This window comes from Erpetoichthys calabaricus, chromosome 4 (assembly GCF_900747795.2).
Source record: "Erpetoichthys calabaricus chromosome 4, fErpCal1.3, whole genome shotgun sequence".
NCBI classification, from domain to species: Eukaryota; Metazoa; Chordata; class Cladistia; order Polypteriformes; family Polypteridae; genus Erpetoichthys; species Erpetoichthys calabaricus.
In genome coordinates, this window is record NC_041397.2 from 244,094,881 (window position 1) to 244,116,438 (window position 21,558).

Sequence of the window (21,558 nt, forward strand, 5' to 3'; positions counted from 1 at the left end):
GTTCAGTTGTTTAGTCTTCAAAGAGAAGTGGTAATCTTTTGAGTTTAAATGAGAAGTGTAATTATGTGAACAGATTTCATATACAGTTCAAACCTGATTAATCGAAGTTCTGCATTATCTGAGGCGAAATTTTAAGTGTGATACACTATTTTTCTTACAATTTATAAAAGATTGACCATGAATAGAGTGCTGAATGCATAAATGCTTAACTTTAACTGTACCAAGCAAGCAGTCCAAAAGTTGGTAACTGTGGGAATGTAGTCGTGATTCACTCACCCCTCGGCTATTGTCCGTGTATTGCCAGCAGTGACCATATATGCATGCTGTACTATTTCGTTCACTTAGGACTTTTGTGTTTATACAACAATGAGGACTGCACAGAATATCCACAAATCTCATTCATGTGGTCTAAATGCTATTGAAAAAAACAGAACTTTTGTATATTGAACAGCAGGAAGACACTACACCTGCCAATAGTCTGATGCTGAGGCTGCTGCAGAACATTGCAGCAAAAAAGCAAGAAACATTAAATTCACTAAGATATGAAAAGAGTCTTAAAAGTGATACTGCACCATATAAATTGGAAGAATCTTTTATTTCTGTAATTTGTAATGTGAAATGGCCGAGGCCATCAGTTTAATCAGAATGTTCTTATCTCAGGTAATCAGGATTCTACTGTATTTGCACTTAATATTTATTATATATTGTATAATATATATTGTATAATTTTGCAAAGCAATTCAGGGGTGGGGGTTGATTTGTTTTCAATCCTATTCTTGTAAAATTGATCTATTTGTATGGAATGTTGTGTGATTTCAATAAAATCAGTAAAAAAAAAAATTTTTGCTAAACAATTAAATGATTTTTAAAAAACTACTCTGAACTTAACCAATGTTAATTATGAATACTGTAAGAAGGACATGTCCAACTTACAAAATTCTCAGACATTGTATATATTAAGCTATTTATAGTACTGCTTTTTCTTGATCACTCATACCCTTGTATTCTGCATGTTGTGATTTTATTTTTTTTTGGTTAATACATCTAGGAAATGGAACTCTAAATAAGCATGCTGGAATTGACTTCAAACAACTTTCCTTGAGCAACAAAATTAATGACAACCACTCTGGAGAGGTATGAAGAATATTGTTTGGGGGAATATAGTTGAAAAAACCAACACCTGAATTACACAAACTGATTCACAGGGCTCTGAGTAAATTAATGTAAAGCATATTGTATTGAGGCCAATTTTCTTTCAAATGAGTTCATTCATTTGTTTGACAGTTATTCATTATAATTTTCGACATCTTCCTTTTCTATATGTCTTATTACAATACATTGTCAGACCTTATTTTAACAATTCATAGTTTTCTCATAAAGCACACAGTTGGAGATTTTCTTCCTGTTTTATTGAGTGACATAACTGAAGTAACATGATGAACAAGAGTTGTTTAGTTTTATTTATGTTCCATGGGTAACTTAACCATAGTCCCAGAAGAAAAACTAGCCCAAGTTCCTTTCCAAACAAGCTAAAAAAAAACATTTCCAAAGTATATAATTGCAAAACACTGCTGGTTTTTAGTTAAAGGGGTTATGGGGCAGTGGGTCCCATTCCACATTTTACAGTCCATCCCAAGCAAAAGAGATCTCCCTTCAGCATTTTACTATGAAAGCAAATATCTGCCTGTGATTTCAACTGGCCTCAACTAAATTTCATCTCCTTCTTAGTCTCTGAGCATTCCATTTTCTCTCCTCCAGGCTTGCAACCCTGACACATGGTATATACAGCCTTTGTCAATAAATGTAGTTTGGAAAGATATCATTTTGAACTATTGGAAAGTAATTGACTTCAGTATTCAATTCTAGTGAAAGCAGATTCATACATTTTTCTTCTTCTAGTTAAAAATTTACAACCCTGTACATTTTCAAAGCTGAATATATTTATAATGAGTTAGTATGAGTATAAATAAAAACAAAAAAAATGTTTTTAACAAATTAACAAAAAATTGAGTTTAAGCTCACCTTTATTTCAGTTTTCATTAGTATCTGTCAAAGTGTGCATTGTTTTATAAAACAATAATTTTATGATTGTTTATTAGCAGTTTAAAGAAAAGTAGTTTTCATCTGGATTAAGCAGCATAAAGCATTTATGGTTCAAGCACACTCTTTATGGCTTTTGTACATCCTTCCTTTGCCTACTTAGAATATCACATTTTCTCTCACACCCCTGGGGAACCATTTTAGTAAATATGAAGCTCCTGGGTCAGGCTGTAGTTTCCTATGACCCTGCGATGGAATCAGTGGATTCATACAATGGATCAGTTGATGATTTGTCCTCATGGTGTATTCCGTTACTCTCTTCACTCTTTAATTACGTTAGTTTTAGTTGCTTTCTCAGTCTGAAATGTTGCTACTGATATGGATGTCTTAGTAAATGAAATGCACATTTTCAGTGTCATGTTTGTGAATCAGTATACCCTGTGAATTTTCCAATTGTAACAATTTTTCATTGCAATATATGTTGTAGCAGGGGACAGTACTCTGGTGGCAGAAATGCCAAACATTTATATATTCAGAAAAACACAAGGAGAATGCAAAGTAAACAAAACCCAAATAGTGTCTTCCTGCCTTTCTGGGCCTTCCTATATGAGTGTTGGATCTTTCTTTACATGGTGAAGTGGCTCATCCACCTTTTAATAGCACAAACCAACTCCATTTTCTCAACTCGCACATCTCTCAGGAAGCCACTGGCCTTCCATCTTTAAAGATGCAGCACAGTTGCACTCAAGCACCGTGAGCTGTCATACCTAAGAGGCTGGCAGTTGGCAAGTTGTACCTTTTTAAATGGTCAATATTATTCTGTTTCACCTGATCTAGGACTGTATGTTGTCCCCTCTTACACAGTCCTTTCTGACAGTTGTTATATATATTTGTACATTCTGGGCACCTATTTCGGTTATCTGCCATTAACTGTCTTGGGAGAGTGTTACATCTGTCTATCCAGGCCATTACTCTCTTGCTGCTGCTTTATCCTTGTGTGACACAAAGAATGGACAGGGTTTGTTGCTCCTTAGCAGCTCTACTATCCTAAGTTAACTTTTTGCATCTCTGACATAGTAGAATTGTGTGTGTCTTGCTGTCTCTGTCTGTCTGTCTGTCTCTCTCTGTGGAGGTGTTTTGCAGAATTTTACCTTGGCCTGTGCCATACTGGTGGTGCACTTACCAGCTGGGCATCCCTTCAGAAACTCAATAAATAAATTGCTCAAATAGAAGTTTTATATGAAGAGGTATATGGTTCTTAATACATACTTAAAAACCACTTTAAGCAGTTACAAAAATATGCATATCTGAATTTTTCATTTCAGTACTTTATTTTCTTGTATAGGTTGATTTTTTTTTTTTTTTTTTTTCGTTTTTTTGTGTAGCTCTGGAAAGGTCGATGGCAAGGAAATGATATTGTAGTTAAGGTGTTAAAGGTTAGAGACTGGAGTACAAGAAAAAGCAGAGACTTCAATGAAGAATACCCTAAACTCAGGTTTGTAAGAATAGTTAGTTTTTATTATTGATGATTTATTTATCTCGGTAAACTCAGGGTATCATTCAAATGAACATGCTTTATTTAAGGAGCTTCGTTAAGATTTTGTGTTTTGATTGAATCATTTAGTCTTGCTGAAAACTGTGGTGCAGCCATTACCTGTGTGCAAATGGCAAGAAGTGTCTGTTACGGCCATAAAATAATTATTTGCTTATCTGTCTAAAAAATATCTAATAAAATGCAAAGTTGACTCACTCACTCACTTACTCACTCATCAACAAAAACCTTATTTGCCATTTAGCTTAAAAACTGAAATTTGTCAAAAAATATTCACTAAAAAAGGACATTTCAAAATACCAATGTTTAGGGTAACCACCTACCCACAACAGAAAAACTAAATATCCCAAAATCTCAAAGGTGCCTTGGAAGGTTTGTTTGAAATTTGGTGATGTACAAAAAAACAAACAAAATTTAGCTGACACATAGGCCTGGGCAATATATTGAGTGCCACAATATGAATGATATTTTTTAATGTATCGTTTTGTAATGTATGTATCATAATGTATTGTAACAAAGCAGCTTTAAAAATATAATGTTACTTAAAAAAGAACATGCTTTATATAGCATACTTGCGCTGCAGTCACAAGCGCCAGCATGAGCTGCAGCTGGTTAAACAGCACACTTTATTACCACATATAACAGCTTTATATCTAGCTGCCTTTTCACTTTGTGAAGTATGTGCAACATGTTTGAGTGGTTTCCTCAACCACTTTCATGTAAGTGTGCCTGTTTCATCTCCTGCTTGTTGTTTTGTTCCCTGGTTTCCCCAGGTAATCTCCAGTGTTTCTTCCCCATTGTTTACCCTTCTCACCTGTCCTGGGATGGATTGGCTTTGAATCTCTGCCTAGTTTATGACTTTTGTAACAGATTATGATTTGGATATATGTATGAGGGTGTCCCGTTTCTGTCCCATTATTTCAATTACCAGTTCATTTTCAGTTCTTATTGATTTTTTTTACAGTGCAGAATAAGTTGGTTTCGTATACTGAGATACAGTATTCTAACTAAAGCCTGTCTCCTTTTTAGCAACAATGGCAGAAAAGGAGGCAGAAGTGGGTAGTGCTGTTCATAATGATTAGTGCCATAAAAATGTACAAATGTTACATCCATTGTTTGGAAATGGTTTGGCTTTACACAAAATGATACAGAAGAATAGACTGTTGTATGCAAACTTTACAAGAGCGAATTAGAAATGAAGACGGGCAACACGTCAAACCTATTCAGTCATTTGATAACAAAGCATGTTACAAAGTATGAAGAATGTATCAAACTTTGCAAGGCCTCTGCTCAAAACGCAGCAAAGCAAACCGCTGCAAAACAGACCACGCAGACAGCAGTGTTCTCTCGTTGCATATCGTATGAGAAGACAAGTCCCAAATGGAAGGAAATAACAGCTGCCGCAACATATCACATTGTAGATATGGTTCCTGTTGCTACTGTTGAAAAACAAGGATTTCAGAAGATACTGAGAATAATTGATCCCAAATACCTGTATGTACTTCCCATTCAGAAATAATTTTACGAAAAAGTGCCGTCCTAGCTATATGATGAGGTGAAGGAGAAAATTTTTAATCCGCTTCAGAACGTAAGCCAGTTTTCCACCATATCTGGACTAGTTGTACCATGCAGCCGTACATGAGCCCATTTTCTTGAGAACTGGGAGATGAAGAGCATCTGTCTTGACAGGCTATGTGTCAGATGACCAAACAAGCTAGCAGATTTTGAATTTTGCTTGTCTGTCGTTTTGTGTGATATGATTAAGTGTAAGAGGTAAGTAGTGGTCCTATAAACCAGCTCTATAAATATGATTGAAGGTGGACCATGGCTTACAACCTAAAAATTGCTATATAAGCCACTTATGCTCTATAAGATTGCAAAGTCTGGTTGCAGAAGGAGTTTACATGTAATATGGGAAAGGTTCAGGCTGAAGAGGTTTTTTGCATTAGATTAACAGAGCTTTCTCCACAAGTTTCAGAATCCTGTATTATCTTAATCATCCTTTGATGCAAAGACCATGTTTTAGCACTTATAATTAATGGATGAGATCACTTTATATGGAAGGTGAATAGATGTATACTGTGTTGGCAAGCAGTAATCCTATTGGTTATGCCTTGATGTTGCTGCCTGTGGCCCACTTTGTGACCCTGGGATTTGCTTGTGAACCATATGTATATATATATATATATATATATACAGTATATATATATATATATAGGCCACTTGCATTCAGAGATGATTTTATTAGTCTTACTGATAGAGCATGGTAAATATTGAGGTATTTCAGGTAATAAAATGTATGATCTTGAGTAATTTTTATTAAACATCTATGATTTATGTTAAACAAAAATTTATTCTACAAATAGCACTTTTCTTAATGGCCCATGGACATTTTGTGTGTATGTTGTTTTTTATGTTTGTGAAGCATTGCACCTTAGTCTTGCACCACAAGTGCAGCAACATTGGGAAACATTTGCCTTGTAAATACCTAGTCAGTAGCAGCTGCCTGGATGGTATTTGAAGGCAAACAAAAATTGATTTCTTTATACAGTATGCCCCACTGATTCAGATATATAACCTCGATCAGATCCAAATTGGAGTTCAGTAGCCTATACTTTTAAGCTTCTGGTATACATAGATGGACTGGAATGACTCAGGCACCACTACAATGGATATTAGCCAGGCATTTCACTTCTTAAAAAAAATAAAAATAAAAATACGGTACACCTAATGCCCAGTCAGTTACCTGTTCGTTGATGATGGTATTATTAGGTGTAGGCAAATTATGGTGATTGCTTTTGTTTTTTGTTTTCCTTTTTCTTGACAGAATCTTTTCACATCCAAATGTTCTTCCTGTTCTTGGTGCCTGCCAGACTCCTCCTACGCCACAGCCAATCATCATCACACATTGGATGCCTTATGGCTCTCTGTACAATGTGCTTCATGAGGGAACAAGTAAGAGATTATTATTTTCTTTTTTTATATAAATACTCAATATGGTATCCACTGGTGTCCATAATATATACATAATTCACAGTTTAACCATTTAACACTAGAATTACCAAAGCCTACGAAAAACTCGTAAAACCGGCCCCCCCTTAAAGCATAGAGAGAAGTGTGTACATTGCAACAGGTACACATGTCGTAAATGTAGGAAGGACGGTCCTTGCATGTGTGTGAACTGTTAACATTTGAATTTGATGATTGCATATAGCGCTGAACTGACCTCTCTGTACTATTCTTTCCTCTGCATGTCCTGGAGTAGAAAAGAAACAGCATACAGCAACATGTGGGGACTGGCAAGTCCGGGGAAAGAAGAAAAAAAACACGCGGTCACTGATTACAACCGCAAGATTTTATGCGAATGAATATGAATAATGTTGCGTCTGTGCCACAATGTTTTCCGAAATGTACTATACAGGTCATAAAATGAATAATCCAAATATCGTATATACGTATGTCTGTTTTTTGGGGTTTTTTTTTTTTTTTTTTTTTTGTTCAGTCCGGCTTTGACATCATGGACCATAAGGTGCATACTAATTCAGTGTGAGCAGGAACACTCAATAAAACTGAATTTAAAAAAATCAAGTGACGGTGAGATACGAAGAAGGCAGATTCACCAGCGTTTGTGTGTCAGCTTTTATCCCTCCAAATCAGAGAATGTCCAGTTCCATTGCCTCAAAACACCACTCACATCTACAGTTATTCCCAGTTTCAGATAAAAACTAACAGCGTCAGATCCCTGGGTGGAGGGGTGGTAGTATGTATCGTGATTGTGACTGAGAGAATAAAAGTGGAAAAATAAACCCGCTAACTTTTACAAGTACTATATATGTACACCGGCTGTTACAGACGCAAACCAAATGTATGTGTGTACTGTATAATATTAACAAGAAGAGAAGCTCACTACTGAAAACAGTAAATATAGGAGGCAGTTGGGATCGAACCGGGGACTCTTGATTGCAAGTCAGCAAATCTTACCGCTACACCACGGAAGCTCATATATCATTCTTGAACCTTTTGTGAAAGTGTTTATTTGATCTTTGGACTTCAGGCTTCACACATTATATAGTTTATGCCTACATTATGTCATTTACTACTAAAATATGAAAAACGTTTCTGTTTTAACAATGTGTTTACATTATTGTAGAAACGAAACACACATGAAATGCATGTGTTCCAAATAACGATCTATTCCACTCTAAAACTCTAGCACTTCACTCCCGATAATCAAGGCATGAGCTGGGAGAACTTGCACGTTTTGCGGCGGTGGGGAGATGGAATAGCTTGCTGCTTGTCTTTATCTACACATTTACAGGACAAAAGATGCTGACGGAGATGTGCGAAGGGATTTAAGGTGGGCCGGTTTTACGAGTTTTTTTTTGTAGGCTTTGGTAATTCTAGTATTAAACATTTGTCCAACAGTGACCAATAATTGAATTACCCCATTTGAATCTTGATTAAAAGATTATTTTGGTTATATGTTGTGTTTAATTTGTATATATGAAATATATTTTAATCTGAAACATGTAATAGTGAGTTTTGATTTAAAATATGTGCATTTTCCAATAGCTTTCCTAAGATACATTAGTGTCATGCTGGTCTCGTTAGGCCAGACGTGATTCTCGAACAAGAATGCACATCTACAGACAACTCTTTAAAATGATTGTATTGAAAAACGGTGCTGAAAAGGCTCTGCTTTCAGGGTTTATTCCTAAAAACCCACTCCCCATAACTCCAGTGCACTTTTGACAGCCTTGATTTCAGGGAGAGAGCAAAAGAAACTGAACAAAAGACATCACACTGATAGCAACTTTACCTCCTTTTTTTCTGTTATCAATTCAGGATTTCAGTAATACAAAGTAACAGACCCTTAATGGTAATTTGTATATTGAAAGAGTGCATTGACAAAAGAGTCAGTCACGCGTACACACACATAGACCACTGCAGCTGCTTGACTTCACGTATTTGAGAAGTGTTTCTGTCTGCTATATTTTTCTACCATTTTGACTATTGTACCACTATGTGGCGTAGCAACAGCAAATAAAGTTTATGAGAAGCATTGTGGTTTATGGATAACTACGTGTTAAAACACTGTGGCTATATTCTATCATGGCATGTTTACACTTCCAGTTAGACCATCCTTTAGTTATTGTTAAGGCATGCTGCGTAGCCTTATCTGTTGTTCTGCTTGTGTCGTTAGGCAAATTTGTTTATTAGGGTAGTTTGTTATATTTTGCAATTTTTATTTTCACAAATATAGCTGCTAATTCTTTCAACCCTACATAGAGTCAAATGACATTGTCATGACTGAACAACAGAGCACACATATGGCACCTGCAACAATGTATCGTTCACTTTTATTACTAGTTTATTGATGTCTTTGATTGTCAATGTATAATCTGATTTTACATAAAGGTTTTTTCATTGCAACAGGTTATGTTTATTTTTAAGACATGCTCTTAGTGTAGACCGTTCATTATAATCAGAAGCTTGCTCTCTGTTGGACCTGGTTAACTAAGAGTACTACTACTTTTTGCAGGGCAAAATCACCATTACGACTTTGAGCGCCACATTTGTGAGGCATTGGGTTAACTTTGAAATGTAACATTCATTGAGCCGTCTAATTATTCTTTCCCAGTTTTAAGCAAACTTCATTTATGGTTGTCTCCAGATGTACAGTATATATTATACAGCTGGCTCTGTGAGACTAATGTCACGCTGCTTGTTTGGGTGCATATGGACAATGGTGTCCATATCTACTACCTGACCAGGAGATAAATTAAGGGAGTATCAGAGTAGACTGTATAATGCATACACACCTCAAAAATAAATCATCACTTGTTGCATCATTGAGCTTTCTCTGCATTGCTACTAACCCTATTGGATTACACAAGCCTCTAAAATACTGTAACATACCTTCACATAACATTCTCAGAACTGCATAAATCCAGTTCAGGATCAAGTTGTGTCGGGAATTGGCTGGGAAAGAGCCTGTTCAGAAAGAGAATATTAAAATGGTAGTTGTTATTGATAGGATAGCATCTCATGTCAGTCATGCTGGTCAGTTTATGGTGCCCTGAATGGCAGGATTACAGAACAGTGGACTAACCTAAGAGCAGCACCTGATTTGTCCATTATGAATAAAAAACAATCCTTTAGTTTACTTCAACTGTGGCAACAATCACAGCAAATAGGCATCACCGTACCTGTGTTGAATCTGATAATGTTTAAGTATTTGTAGAGTTACAGCCCTATAATGTACTGGTTAATGCTGCTGCCTTTACACTGGTCCTTCATTAGTAAACTTAATAAATACATAATTGTGCCCTTTGATGGACTTACACCCCTTACAGGACCAGTTCCTATATAGTGCCCAGAACTGCCAAGGTTGGTGCCTGTTCTGCATTAAGTATACTCAGAAGTGGATAGATAACTCAGTTTTAGTATATTAAGTGTAAACTGCTTTTAGGCAGTCCAGCACCCAAGGCCCTTGGTATTTGAACCTTTTTAGTGGTTTTGTTTATTATTTTAGCAAATTTAAAAAGAATGAGAACGTTTAGCATGAACTTTCTTCTTGCAAGTTATGATCATGGTTCTTTGATTATGTTGTATTAATGTGATACATTTTTGAATACATTCCAAAGTATCTTTTTCTAAAACTGCTTGGGTTAACAAACCTCAGGTTTGACCCAGTTGTGACCTTTGGGTGGCCGTTTTATGTACAAAGGATAAATTCAGCTGTTCCATTTTACAGCAACAATGTCAAAATGATTTAAAAATAAAAGGACTGAAGTTTTTATACATTCCATTGCAAGAATTAATACTTCCTGTCTCAATTTTTGTCATTAGTGAAATCATCTGTCTTTTCTTGAAGACCTGCTAACCTTGAGCTGTGAGGGAAAAAAAATAATAATTTGAACATTCTGTGCCTTGCACCTATTTTAGCCTCACAAGCTCTGACCGGAAAATTGCTTTTGTATGTTGAAGGGGTGTTGTATCTAAATGTACTTTTTATTCTTGTAGTCCTTTTAAAAACAGGAAGTACTTTGTTTCTAAACTATTTAGTTTTCTTTACCATACAGACTTTGTGGTTGACCAGACTCAAGCTGTTAAGTTTGGACTCGACATAGCTCGAGGGATGGCTTTTCTGCACACTTTGGAGCCATTGATTCCACGTCATTATTTAAATAGCAAAAGCATTATGGTAAGCATATGTATTTTTACTTGTGTGTTTGTTGTGATGGGCAGAGGGGTGTTGGAGATTGAGATTGAAGTGGCTTGTTTTCTTTTGTTTTCACTGCACATTTTATTAAAGCAATTTTGAGTGTAAAAATACCTTAAGTAGCAAAAGACAATGTGATGATGAATGTTAGAGGTATATGGCAGTGTGCATAGGTTTTTTTTATGTAAAACCAGTGTGCTAGGCCTCTGTGGATGTTAGGTACATGTGGATGTCAAGCCAAGCAACCCTGGAAATTGGCTGTTCACATTTGCACATGAAGGCGTTATTGGCCTGGTTGATTTTCCTCAATGATGTTTCGCGGGTCATTAAGAGGTGCTCTCCTGCACCCAAAAAGGATATAAACATTCTGAAAAGAATAAACAGGAAAGGGAACAAGTCAAAGAAAGACTGGAGGTTAAATCGAGAAGAAGAACAGAAGTCCATCAGTATCGTGGCAGAGAAGGTACTGTGGAGAGGAGACTTGGCAGTTGGGGAAGATGCCCCACTTGGAGCAATGGAACTCTGGGAGTAGGGTCACCATCTAATCCAAGGGTCTTACAGACGCTGAGGGACTGTGGTGGGAGAAGTGGAGGTTTCAGATTTCTGCATTGCTCTTTGTTTTGAACACTCTATTTGACTGGAATGAAAAGCACTTTGCACATGTGTTCCAATATTACTGTTCTGTGCCTTCATTCGCCCTAGTCCATTTCAATCTATGACTTTCAATGACGCGAGTAAATGCCAGCTGCAGGCAGCTCTGGCATCACAAAGTCCAGTATCAGTGAAATCTGTTCTGCGTTCTTTCTTGTTTTTCAGTTTATTCTGTTTATGCTGTTATTCTCTTTTTTTATCGCTTAATTGTTGTTAGTTTATAACAAATATAAATTTTCCTTTTTGTTTACCTTGTTTCAGATTGATGAAGATATGACTGCTCGAATTAGCATGGCAGATGTTAAGTTTTCATTCCAATGCCCTGGAAGAATGTACTCTCCAGCTTGGGTTGCCCCAGAGGGTATTGTTCTTTTTTTATTTCATATATATATTTCTTCCTATTGTGTTTTTAATGTTCCTGTAGATTAACATTTGAAAGTTTGTTCTGTTTATTTTTCAGAAAAATGCACTCTTTGGGGAAAAAAATAAATAAATCCAGTACTGAATAACATTTAGATTTAATCGACAAAAAGCAACTTTTCTATATGTGGCTTGATTAAGCATTTGTAAAGACTTTTTTTGCTAAAGGAACACATTGTTGCTTAAATGCACATTGATATGGCTTTGTTTTTTATTGTATAAAATTAATATTCATCAATAAATCTTTCATAGTGTGTACTAGGTACAACTTTGGTATAAACTGCTTATGGGTAGGGATAAACAATTAATTGATTACAAAGCAAAACTGCAATTTGAAACAATGCAATTAGCAAATCGCAAGGGCTGCGATTCAGGATATATGTTTTGCAGTGCGTCTGACCAATACAACTGTCGGATTGAATGTTATTTATTTTCAAAAAAAGTCTTATTTAAAAAGTCAATCCAAAAAGACCACTAGGGCTATCCATTAACTTTTTTAATGAGGACAAAAATACATTTTTATATAAAATGTACATACTGTACGTACTTGTAGATTCACAAAGAACCGAATAGATCAGACGTGTATGGCCCCTGAGTCACATCCCGAGGTTTGGCTGTCCCTGACTGGCCCATGTGTGGTCAGTGGGAAATTAGGAATTAAATGTAATAATGATATGTCATGCACGCAATACAATTGCATTGTTTTTATTTTGAAAGTGACTGCTAATTTTTTACATACATAATATATGTACCCCTCCTTTAACCGTCACCTTATCGTGGTGGAGGGGTTTGCGTGTCCCAATGATCCTAGGAGCTCTGTTGTCAGGGGCTTTATGCCCCTGGTAGGGCCACCCAAGGCAAACTGGTCCTAGGTGAGGGATGAGACAAAGAGCGGTTAAACAAAACCTCCTATGATGAAAAACAATTTTGGACGGCATTTTCCCTTGCCCGGACGCGGGTCACCGGGGCCCCACTCTGGAGCCAGGCCTGGAGGTGGGGCTCGATGGCGAGTGCCTGGTGGCCGGGCCTGCACCCATGGGGCTCAGCCGGGCACAGCCCGAAGAGGCAACGTGGGTCCCCCTTCCCATGGGCTCACCAAGTATGGGAGGGGCCAAGGAGGTCGGGTGCAGTGTGAGTTGGGTGGTGGCCGAAGGCGGGGGGACCTTGGCGGTCCGATCCTCGTCTTCAGAAGCTGGCTCTTGGGACGTGGAATGTCACCTCTCTGAAGGGGAAGGAGCCTGAGCTAGTGCGCGAAGTTGAGAGGTTCCGGCTAGATATAGTCGGACTCACCTCGACGCACAGCTTGGACTCTGGAACCAATCTCCTTGAGAGGGGCTGGACTCTCTACCACTCTGGAGTTGCCCCCGGTGAGAGGCGCCGAGCGGGTGTGGGTATACTTATTGCCCCCCGACTTGGAGCCTGTACATTGGGGTTTACCCTGGTGGACGAGAGGGTAGCCTCCCTTCGCCTTCGGGTGGGGGGACGGGTCCTAACTGTTGTTTGTGCGTATGCACCGAACAGCAGTTCAGAGTACCCACCCTTTTTGGAGTCCCTGGAGGGGGTGCTAGAGGGCATACCTTCTGGGGACTCCCTCGTTCTGCTGGGAGACTTCAATGCTCACGTGGGCAATGACAGTGAGACCTGGAAGGGCGTGATTGGGAGGAATGGCCCCCCTGATCTGAACCCGAGCGGTGTTTTGTTTTTGGACTTCTGTGCTCGTCACGGATTGTCCATAACGAACACCATGTTCAAGCATAGGGGTGTTCATATGTGCACTTGGCACCAGGACACCCTAGGCCTCAGTTCGATGATCGACTTTGTGGTTGTGTCATCGGACTTGCGGCCACATGTCTTGGACACTCGGGTGAAGAGAGGGGCGGAGCTGTCAACTGATCACCACCTGGTGGTGAGTTGGCTTCGATGGTGGGGGAGGATGCCGGTCAGGCGTGGTAGGCCCAAACGTGTTGTGAGGGTCTGCTGGGAACGTCTCGCAGAGCCCCCTGTCAGAAGTAGCTTCAACTCCCACCTCCGGCAGAACTTCGACCACATCCCGAGGGAGGTGGGGGACATTGAGTCCGAATGGGCCATGTTCCGTGCCTCTATTGTTGAGGCAGCTGACCGGAGCTGTGGCCGTAAGGTGGTCGGTGCCTGTCGTGGCGGCAATCCCCGAACCCTGTGGGACCCTGGAGGCAGCTGATAGGTACCGGCAGGCCAAGCAGAATGCGGCTTTGGTGGTTGCTGAGGCAAAAACTCGGGCGTGGGAGGAGTTTGGGGAGGCCATGGAGAACGACTTTTGGACGGCTTCGAGGAGATTCTGGTCCACCATCCGGCGTCTCAGGAAGGGGAAGCAGTGCAGTGTCAACACTGTATATGGTGGGGATGGTGCGCTGCTGACCTCGACTCGGGACATTGTGGGTCGGTGGGGGGAGTACTTCGAAGACCTCCTCAATCCCATTAACATGCCTTCCAATGAGGAAGCAGAGCCTGGGGACTCAGAGGTGGGCTCCCCCATCTCTGGGACTGAGGTCACCGAGGTGGTCAAAAAACTCCTTGGTGGCAGGGCCCCGGGGGTGGATGAGATACGCCCGGAGTTCCTCAAGGCTCTGGATGTTGTAGGACTGTCTTGGTTGACACGCCTGTGCAACATCGCATGGACATCAGGGACAGTGCCTCTGGATTGGCAGACCGGGGTGGTAGTCCCCCTCTTTAAGAAGGGGGATCGGAGGGTGTGTTCCAACTACAAAGGGATCACACTCCTCAGCCTCCCTGGAAAAGTCTATTCAGGGGTCCTGGAGAGGAGGGTCCGTCGGATAGTCGAGCCTCGGATTCAGGAGGAACAGTGTGGTTTTCGTCCTGGTCGCGGAACAGTGGACCAGCTCTATACCCTTAGCAGGGTCCTGGAGGGTGCATGGGAGTTTGCCCAACCAGTCTACATGTGTTTTGTGGACTTGGAAAAGGCATTCGACCGTGTCCCTCGCGGAATCCTGTGGGGGGTACTCCGAGAGTATGGGGTACCGGCCCCCCTGATAAGGGCTGTTCGGTCCCTGTACGATCAGTGCCAGAGCTTGGTCCGCATTGCCGGCAGTAAGTCGAACCCGTTTCCAGTGAGAGTTGGACTCTGCCAGGGCTGCCCTTTGTCACCGATTCTGTTCATAACTTTTATGGACAGAATTTCTAGGCGCAGCCAGGGTGTTGAGGGGGTCCGGTTTGGTGGGCTCAGGATTGGGTCACTGCTTTTTGCAGATGATGTTGTCCTGTTTGCTTCATCAGGCCGTGATCTTCAGCTCTCTCTGGATCGGTTCGCAGCCGAGTGTGAAGCGGCTGGGATGAGAATCAGCACCTCCAAATCCGAGACCATGGTCCTCAGCCGGAAAAGGGTGGAGTGCCCTCTCAGGGTTGGTAGCGAGATCCTGCCCCAAGTGGAGGAGTTCAAGTATCTCGGGGTCTTGTTCACGAGTGAGGGAAGAATGGAGCGTGAGATCGACAGGCGGATCGGTGCGGCATCCACAGTAATGCGGGCGCTGCATCGGTCTGTCGTGGTGAAAAAGGAGCTGAGCCGCAAGGCGAAGCTCTCAATTTACCAGTTGATCTATGTTCCTACCCTCACCTATGGTCATGAGCTATGGGTAGTGACCGAAAGAACGAGATTGCGAATACAAGCGGCTGAAATGAGTTTACTCCGCCGGGTGTCTGGGCTTTCCCTTAAAGATAGGGTGAGAAGCTCAGTCATCCGGGAGGGGCTCAGAGTAGAGCCGCTGCTCCTCCGCATCGAGAGGAGTCAGATGAGGTGGCTCGGGCATCTGATCAGGATACCTCCTGGACGCCTCCCTGGTGAGGTGTTCCGGGCACGTCTAACCGGGAGGAGGCCCCGGGGAAGACCCAGGACATGTTGGAGGGACTATGTCTCTCGACTGGCCTGGGAACGCCTTGGGATTCTCCCGGAAGAGCTAGAAGAAGTGGCCGGGGAGAGGGAAGTCTGGGCATCTCTGCTCAAGCTGCTGCCCCCGCGACCCGACCTCGGATAAGCGGGAGACAATGGATGGATGGATGGATAATATATGTATGTTCTTGTGTTGGCGAACAAACGTTTATGAGAATAGTGAGTTAGCTGTTAGCCTTCAAAATTATCAGCTTATGTTAAAAAAGAAATATTGATAAAGAATGTAGAATTTTTAACAAGACGTGGACTTCCAAGTGTTTATTTACCAAAGACAAACGTAAAGCCATGTGCTTAGTTTGTGGAGAACAGATTTCTTTGTTTAAGGATTACAGTTTAAATCACCATTACAAGACAAAGCACACAGAGAAATATAAGAACTGAACTTGACGGTTACAGAATAGGCACAGATAACTGAAGCTTTGCTCACTAAGCTGCAAAAGCAACAAGGGCTTTTTACCACTCATCCAGTGATTGAGCAGTCAACACCAGCTTTGCAATATCCAACAAAATCGCAAAAAACAGTAAGCCATTCTCTGATGTGGATTTTATTAAAAAGTGTTTGGTGGACTCTGCAGCGCTAATATGCTTTAAGAAGAAAAAAGCATTTCAGAATCTGCCCCTCTGCAAGAACCGTAACAAGAAGGATCATGGACATCGCTGGAAATCTGGAGCTTCAGCTGCAAAGCAAAGTGGAGAATTTTGACATTTTCTCATTGGCTGTGGACAAGAGCTGTGATGTCTGCAACACAGCCCAGTTACTCATCTTTGTACGTGGGATAATGAAAGACTTTGAGGTTATGAAGGAGATGGCAGCAATACTGTCAATGAAAGGGAGAACGATGGGGAACAATTTGTTCACAGAGGTAAATGCATGCTTGCACAAGCGAGGACTGAAATGGGACAAACTGGCAGGTGTTACAACCAACAGTTATCCAAATCTGACAAGGAAAAATGTTGCACTTTTGAAGAAGATGCAAAATAAAGTAGCTGAAATGAACCCAAAACAGAAATTGGTATTTTTACATTGTATTATACATCAGGATGTGTTATATAAGTCAGTGCTAAAGGTGAACCTTGTTATTAATGTTGCAACTAAAATAGTTAACTTCATCAGGGCAAACACATTTAATTACAGACAGTTTGTTGCACTTTGGAGGAGCATAAAACTGAATGTGGTGACAGACTACCACACAGCTGTCAGATGGTTCATCTTGGGCAAAGTGCTTAAGAGTATGAGACCTGAGAGCAGAGATTCGAGAGTTTTGTGAGAAAAAGGCAAGGACCTCCAAGAGCTCTAAGATGCCAACTGGTTGGCAGATCTTGCATTTGCTATTCATGTGACTGCATTAATGAATAAATTAAATACCAATCTACAAGGCAAGGGACTCTCTACACATGAAATGTACAGCGTGGTGAAGGCTTTCATGAGAAAATTGCAGTTTCTTTCAAACCATTTGGAGGCCAACACTGAAAGAAACCACACCATCAGCTGATCACCTCCGTAGGTACTCATCCATGTTAAGAGCACTGCATGGTGAGTTTTCAAGGCAATATGAAGACTTCAAAACAGTTGGGAGTGAAATGTACATGATTTCTTCTCCCTTCACTTGTGGAAAATGTACCAGTGATGTTCAGCTCAAACTCATTGACCTGCAGTCTGATACTGACTTAAAGTGCTCTGCCAGTAGTGTATCACTGCTGGATTTTTATTCTTCCCTCAAAAATAAGAACTTTGCACACATGAGGGGGTATTCTCAAAAGATGCTGGTTCTCTTTGGATCTACCTACATATGTGAACAAACATTCTCGATAATGAAGTCGGTAGTGTAAAAATATTAGAAGCAGTACAGAATCTATTTTATTTCATTTTAGTTCATTAAAATATCAAAGTGATAATGTAGACTTTTTACTGTCCTTTAACAGCTTTGCAAAAGAAGCCAGAAGAAATTAATCGCCGATCTGCAGATATGTGGAGTTTTGCAGTGTTGCTCTGGGAGTTGGTAACACGTGAAGTACCATTTGCAGATCTTTCTAACATGGAAATTGGCATGAAGGTATGAATATAGCAAATGACTGAGATGAGGACATGTGCCTGTCCATTTTTGTTTCCTTAGCCATCCAAAAAGTTATGCATGCATACTGCTTTGTCATATATGGCCACACATGACTAAATACATCAACCTAAAACCCTTAGTTTAAAAAATACCTTGTATTTGTGTTGTCGTTTGTTTATATCTATATACCAGTTTTGCTGTTTTTACAGTATTTTTTTTTTTATATATTTGAAAACTTTTTTTCAACATTCCATATTTTTCTACATACGATTTTCCATTAGGTGTAGATGTACTCAACAGCAGAGTTTTGCATGTTGTTGTGTACTTGTATCACTTGTGCAGATGTTATCTAAACTCAACGTGCTTAATGACCCGCTGGCTACATCTCCAAGTGAAGCACTCACTGTATGCCAGACCTTCCCAACTCAGTTTGTATAGATGCAACAACTGTGAACAAGCCTAGGATTTCCTGTTTATCAATGATTGATTTTAGCTGCTGAAGTTTAGTTAACTGAGTCTCCTGCTCTGAAGGTTATGCAGAAGGTGCTTTGGCTTACACCAAGTACATATGTTCTTCAAAGTGCATATGTTGTGTTTACTGACTTCTCTGCAGCAAAAAAGGAGTAAAATTTTGTCTCAAATAATACTCATTCTTTTGAAGCACCACAGCCTACTCCAGTTCAGCCTATAACATGAGCCTTGAAGTGGCATATGACCACTATATCTTATTGATATGGCATATTTTGTAAATTTTTTTATGGGACCCTATACCTAAATACATAATATGTTTGTAGATGGAGGATGGGGTGGGTATTCTCTGGGTGATTAACAGGGAAGCCTTGTCTTTATCACCTCTTAGTAGGTCCATATTTAGACTTCTCATCAGAAACCCCCGATGGCTGCAGTAATTTGTGTTAGACTGCTAATTAGTATTGTAGGATTACATTCTGACCAGTACAGTAAAGTGTGGTGGGCAGGTTAGTTTAAGAGTGTTGGCAGGAATGTTATTTCAGAGGTTTGTGTTTTACCTTCTTTATTCCTTTCTTTCCCTTCCCATGTTTTTTATATTTATTTTTACATAAATGTATTTTTGTAAGATGTGTTGTCTCACATTGTTGTGGTGTTAAAGTTGTGGCAGCATTTGTATCTAAAGTAACATGAATGTTCAGCAAACGACAACAAAAATAACATAGACATGGGCATAAATCCGGATCATTTTTACATCTTCCACTTTTTCTGAATTTGTTACATTTTGTTCATCTAGCTTTTCATTAATTTTGTGAATGCACCAATCTTTCATTACAGTTTACAGTACTAGGTGTTAGACAGGAACCAGTAATCAACAGAAGCCAAGTGAAGTACAGGGAGCAGTCAGGCACACACTGCCACAGACACCTTTAGCAGTCCAGCTTAGAGTCATCTGTTAACACAACACATATCTGGAATGTAAGACCAAATATATGTACAAATATTCCAAGAATCAAAACCATGTGTTCATAGCTGTGATTTAATAACAATAAGTAACCAGTGCACCACCTCTGTGCCACCCTAAATAGATTTTATTTCCAATTAAATCCTGGACTGTGGGGACAGAATAACAGAATTGCAATGAATATTATGAAATTGTGTAGATTTAAATGAAGTGTTTTAGTTTAATATTTGTTTTCCTTGGAACTACTGTGAAGTGTAACTTGATTTTACTATAAATTAGGTATTATACAGTAAATAATGATGATACTAGCCATGTTAGGAAATGCAACAAAGTTGATGGGGCAGTCTTCATTTTTGTGAAAGGAAAACTATGGCAGTGTGCAGCATGAGTAAAAAACAGTGTGTACAGTATGGCTGTGTAACTGGAAAAACTGTGCAGCACCAGCCTAGTAAAGATGAATTCTGCAACATGGTGTAATAGTTTCTTTCTTGAATCTCAGTTTTACAAAAAAGTTTTAACCTTTATTGCAGATGTGGATTGGGCATTGTAACCAGATTGAATCTCTGCTTTAATTGACTATCATGGATTCAAAATGATTATTAACTATAGACTTAGGAACATTTATTTTTTGATATAGGTAACTGAATTGTGATTGTATGCCCAACTACTACAGCTATACAGGACTTAATTTACATTTCATATGATTAAAAAAAAAATCTGACAGAATATTAGAAAAAATATGCCATTCATTTTTTTATAACATTATACAAAAAGTCTGCTTCTTTGCTAATTCTTTCTCTTTGGCTTGGCAGGTTGCACTTGAGGGCCTTAGACCTACCATCCCACCAGGAATTTCACCCCATATATGTAAGCTGATGAAGATCTGTATGAACGAGGATCCTGCCAAACGACCAAAATTTGATATGATCGTGCCTATTCTTGAGAAAATGCAGGACAAGTAAATACCAACAGTATTTGGAACACACACCTTCCAGCTTTAAAGTGCCACTTAATAAGAGCAGTGTCTTGATATTTAATTTACTTTACATATTTTGTTTGCTGTAACCTCAGTTAGTGTTACTAACTCAAGTGTACAGCAGTAAGGGATGCAAGTTACAAAAGGAAAAAACACTTGAACATGAATGGAATGTTTGATAATTAAGGATTAAGACTTCTGCCACTGTGAAAAAGCCGGTGTGCCTTTTTTTTTTTTTTTTACTAAGACTATTTATCTTCTGTTTTGCTTTTTCTTTTTAAAAGTCACAATCACCCTTTTCACTCACCTCTATTTATAGCAAGTATTCTATGAAGATTACATGTTTTACAGAAAGACAAGTATAACATCGCCATGTTTACTTTTTGGCGGGGTGTCTTGTATTTTGTAACCTGTCCTAAACACTCAGTTTTTGCTTTTTATAATTTTAATGTCTTGTATCTTTATGCCAAAGCCTGCCCTATCTCAGATCATTTTGGAAGAAGTAAAAGAAAAAACCTATTATGGTCATGTGCATGTGATCAAATATAATTAAATTATTTTCTTTATAACAACAGCATATATACAAAACTGTATAAAGATAGATATGTTATTCTTTACACACATTTTGCATTTATTGTACTATATCACTGAAGAAAGATACTTTAGTTTATAAAGTACAGTTTTATTTGACTGATGCATTGGTGTGCTTTCCTATAATAGACACAATTCTGGTTTATATACTGTATGTATTTTTATTAAAAGTATGTCAACAATAAATATATATACTGTAAGTCAGCCAAATGGTGGCAAATGGTTTTGATCCTGATAGAAACTGTGCTAAAATGCTGAAGAATGGAACCTGACCAGTATTCCTGCCACGGCCCTGGGTACTTACCCAGAATTGCCTGTAAGTGGCTTTGGGGGTGGGGGGGTTGGGGATTGGGGGGGTGATGGGTTGGAGTTTTCTTGTGCCTTAAAACTGGACAGTCTCAGCAAAAGGAGTGTGGGGATTATAAAGTGCAAAAGCATAACTGACTGCCCTTGTTGCTGCCTGTAATATTGAATGTGTACTTGAAAACAAACTGCACTCTGCTGGACTTCATCCCAAAGCAAGTAAATTCATTCTGGGATTTTCATTATGGCAACGTACTGATAAAGGAATGGGCTACTGGAAGACTTTACTGTTTAAAGGCTGGACTCTGTAAGAATTGATGGACTTTTGCGTTTGGCTCAACCGTTCAGTTTATTGCTGAATGCTTTGACATCCT

General features: G+C 39.4%; 1 protein-coding gene across 1 annotated transcript in view; it reads left to right on the forward strand.

Moving 5' to 3' along the window:
- Positions 1-21,083, forward strand: part of ilk (integrin-linked kinase) — a 53,815-nt gene extending 32,732 nt beyond the window's left edge. The window contains exons 7-13 of the mRNA XM_028800523.2: positions 1,049-1,134; positions 3,426-3,535; positions 6,420-6,547; positions 10,678-10,799; positions 11,730-11,829; positions 17,752-17,882; positions 20,127-21,083. Coding sequence (XP_028656356.1) covers positions 1,049-1,134; positions 3,426-3,535; positions 6,420-6,547; positions 10,678-10,799; positions 11,730-11,829; positions 17,752-17,882; positions 20,127-20,276 — 827 coding nt within the window. The 3' untranslated portion in view covers positions 20,277-21,083. The remainder of the gene's footprint in view (positions 1-1,048; positions 1,135-3,425; positions 3,536-6,419; positions 6,548-10,677; positions 10,800-11,729; positions 11,830-17,751; positions 17,883-20,126) is intronic.
- Positions 21,084-21,558: the final 475 nt, after the last annotated feature.